We start from the raw sequence: 2,847 nt of genomic DNA, 5'->3' as shown, positions 1-2,847 counted from the left end.
CCGATCTCGAGGTTGGTAAATGTCCGCTTAGGAGGTCGGATAGAAGCTGACAACGTACGGTTGCTTCACTGTGATTCTTTGGATTTTCCTTTGGTCTTTGAGGCTGCCCCATCAGCGAGTGCTTGGTTGTAATCTGAGGAATGGATGTCGGATTGGGCAGTAGATAAACTCCACAATATACGCCATCTGAGGCTGGCCAAGATGATGTTAGAAGTTCTGCCCCACAAAGTATGTTAAACTTTAAACCATACATGAATCTCTCCTCCTTTTTTTTCCCTTTTTTTTGATGAAAATAACCATACATGAATCTCAACCTCTGCACTAAGGGGAAGCACAAGGTTTGTAATATTGTAAGACAAACTGACATTTGGCAGCCTTGACAAGGCACAAAATGCAAACAGAATTCTCCATTTAACATATTCAACTCTCCTTCATCTTACCCTAATAGAGGAAAACCCTTCTCTTTTTTCTTGTACCACGCTCTTTCTTCCTATGCCCACACAAATCCTAGCCTTGACTTCCCAAATTATGTGCAGGGTGATCCGATTGCTATATGCACTACAAAAACCTTACCGAAGCCATGGGTAACATGTTGTTTACCAAAAAAGACCTATGAAAATTTATACAAACTCAGGAAAACAATTACACACAAGTTATGAATATCCATAAGATTAACAAGTTTTGAGCTAAAATTCGATAAAGGGCTTGACTATCATCATCAGAAAGCAAGAAAGCAATAACTGTAAGAGGCAATTCATTCTGTGATCCTAAAGAAAACAAACTATTCTTTTTACTTAACTAAGAACCAAAGAGATGTGGCTGAAGGCTTACCTTACACATCGGCGCAACAAGAATCACTCCATCCCATTCTTTCGGTTGCTTCAAGTGAACCTTAAGAGCTACGGCCCCTCCCATCGACTGTCCCAGCAGAAAATGCGGCAGTTCCCTCGCCTCCTTCATCGCTGAACATTTACCAAACCATCATCACCGCAATATAACATTTTTGCCAGCAGCAACCCCGAATCGATTGCACTACATTTGCTCGCAAAACGACCAAATTCTAACCAATACTCATCCAAAACCAAACGATCATAAAATTGAGCCTGACAAGCAAATTAAATCAAAACAATCAAAAAAACCACCTCTGATGTGTGTGTACTGCTCGATGACATGGTCCACCATTCCGTCAAAGCTGGGGATGTAGCCGTGCAAACCTTGGGAGAGTCCGAAGCCCGGGTAGTCCATGGCGTAGACCGCATACCCGGAAGCGGCTATCATCTTGGCAATGCCTGTAATTGTATAATTGATCTTAAGTCAAAGGAGTTAGAGAGAGATTAAAGTGTTGGAGATTTATGTGGAGTGAGACCTGCCTTCGAAGAAGAAGGTACAGGTGTCGCCGTAGCCGTGGCAGAAGAAGAGGGCGGCCTTGGTGGACACGCCGGGGCTTGGCAACCATCTCTTCCAGAAGACCTCCACCCCCTTGGAGTTAACCTGGTACCTCTGTGGAGGAATCGAGTCGAGCACGTGTCAGCTACGGATTCGACCAAAAAGCTGAAACCTATTAATTGCTTTGCAGTGAGTTGCAGGAGGCCGCTCCCGGAAAGGGGGCCAGTGTAATAAATAATAAAAAGAAATTGCACTGAAAAGCCAGTGGACTGGTGGAGAAACGCAGTTCCGTTAAAGTTAAAGCCTGCTCACCTCCTCCGTTTGGATTCCCTTCGGAGCTATCTGCAGTTATATAATTTAAGAAAAACGAAAAAAAAAAAGGAAACAAATGAGAAGGGGAGAAATTTTTTATTCAGACAAAAAAAAAATCAATGATATCTAAGTAACAAACAATAGTGTTTATGAATCAACTTTTGGCAGATTCGAGCTCAATGGAAGCACTCCTGCGACCGGATCGTACTCCGGCCATCAAGACGTACCATAAGAACGGTTGCAAGATCTATGAATGAATAGGACGGTGGGGAAGGGGGGTACGGGAGCTACCAACCTTGAAGAGGAAGTGGTCGAGGCGCTGCTGGACATCGAGGAAGGCGGCGCGGAGTTGCCTCCGGGCGGGGGCGAAGTCCTTGTTCTGAGCCGCCAGCGAGTTCAGCTCCTCGCCCACCCCTTCGATCGCCTTCCGCGCGGCCACGGGCATCAGAGCCCTCCTCGCTGTCCCTCCTTTGGCCCCGCCCAGATCCGGCATCCGGAGCCGTTGGATCGGAGACCTTTGGGGCTTCTCCGAGGGTTGTCGTCTCTGGACGAATCGGTGGTGCAGTCTAAGAGAGAGCGCCATATGATGAGTGAGCTCCAACGGAAGAGGGATTGGTTTTCCTTCAGATCGGAGCTCTTAGAGACTACTACGGCTCCACTTCCACGGAATATAAACTAGTTTCTCGCTCCGTCCGAGATCGTGCAGCGCGAGGGAAGCGGGTCAACCGTTCAGTAGGCGACGGAAATCTTTTAGTCGTCCCCAATTTAATTGGGACCCACAATGCCCTGTTACTTCACATGAGTTACAGAGGTGGGGTGCGGAGGGTCTAATTATTACTCGTCCAGGTCCCATGGACCGCACCAAATCCCACGGTGCATAACACGCCACATTTTTCTCCAATTCGCCTGGAAGAAATTTTTGGTTCAGTAAAAATACGCCGTCCAGTCTCATTGGACCAAATAACCTTCGCTTCTCAATATATATTTAATATTTATAATTTTATTTTTTTATTTAAAATTTTAAAAAATAATTTTTTAAAAAAAATTATGATACCCCACGACTATAATATGATATCCTACAATAAAATGAAGATTTTTTTTGCAATAAAAAATCATAATTTTTCTTTAAAAATTATAAAGAAAAAAAAA

At 44.5% G+C, this 2,847-nt stretch overlaps 1 protein-coding gene across 2 annotated transcripts; it reads right to left on the bottom strand.

Annotated features, from left to right (window-relative positions):
* Positions 1–783: 783 nt before the first annotated feature.
* On the bottom strand, positions 784–2,416 carry LOC140858522 (caffeoylshikimate esterase-like). Of its 2 annotated transcripts, none has more exons than XM_073259327.1 (5): positions 1,994–2,416; positions 1,699–1,728; positions 1,371–1,500; positions 1,143–1,289; positions 784–962 (listed from the first exon to the last, which is right to left on the bottom strand). In XM_073259327.1, the coding sequence occupies exons 1-5, from the start codon at positions 2,279–2,281 to the stop codon at positions 799–801; spliced, it is 759 nt and encodes a 252-aa protein (XP_073115428.1). In that variant the 5' UTR covers positions 2,282–2,416; the 3' UTR covers positions 784–798. The 2 variants fall into 2 exon arrangements, with proteins under 2 accessions (XP_073115428.1, XP_073115429.1); XM_073259328.1 differs by having other exon boundaries at positions 877–1,032.
* Between the last annotated feature and the right edge of the window lie 431 nt (positions 2,417–2,847).

This window comes from Elaeis guineensis, chromosome 6, assembly GCF_000442705.2.
Source record: "Elaeis guineensis isolate ETL-2024a chromosome 6, EG11, whole genome shotgun sequence".
NCBI classification, from domain to species: domain Eukaryota; kingdom Viridiplantae; phylum Streptophyta; class Magnoliopsida; order Arecales; family Arecaceae; genus Elaeis; species Elaeis guineensis.
This window is presented reverse-complemented; position numbering and strand designations above follow the sequence as displayed.

Bases quoted from the DNA above. Each gene is read 5' to 3' on its own strand.
- LOC140858522 (XM_073259327.1), bottom strand. From the start codon at position 2,281: ATGGCGCTCTCTCTTAGACTGCACCACCGATTCGTCCAGAGACGACAA. The intron at 1,501-1,698 runs GTGAGCAGGCTT...ATTCCTCCACAG, and splicing joins AGGGAATCCAAACGGAGGAG to AGGTACCAGGTTAACTCCAA. The intron at 1,290-1,370 runs GCAGGTCTCACT...ATACAATTACAG, and splicing joins CTGTACCTTCTTCTTCGAAG to GCATTGCCAAGATGATAGCC.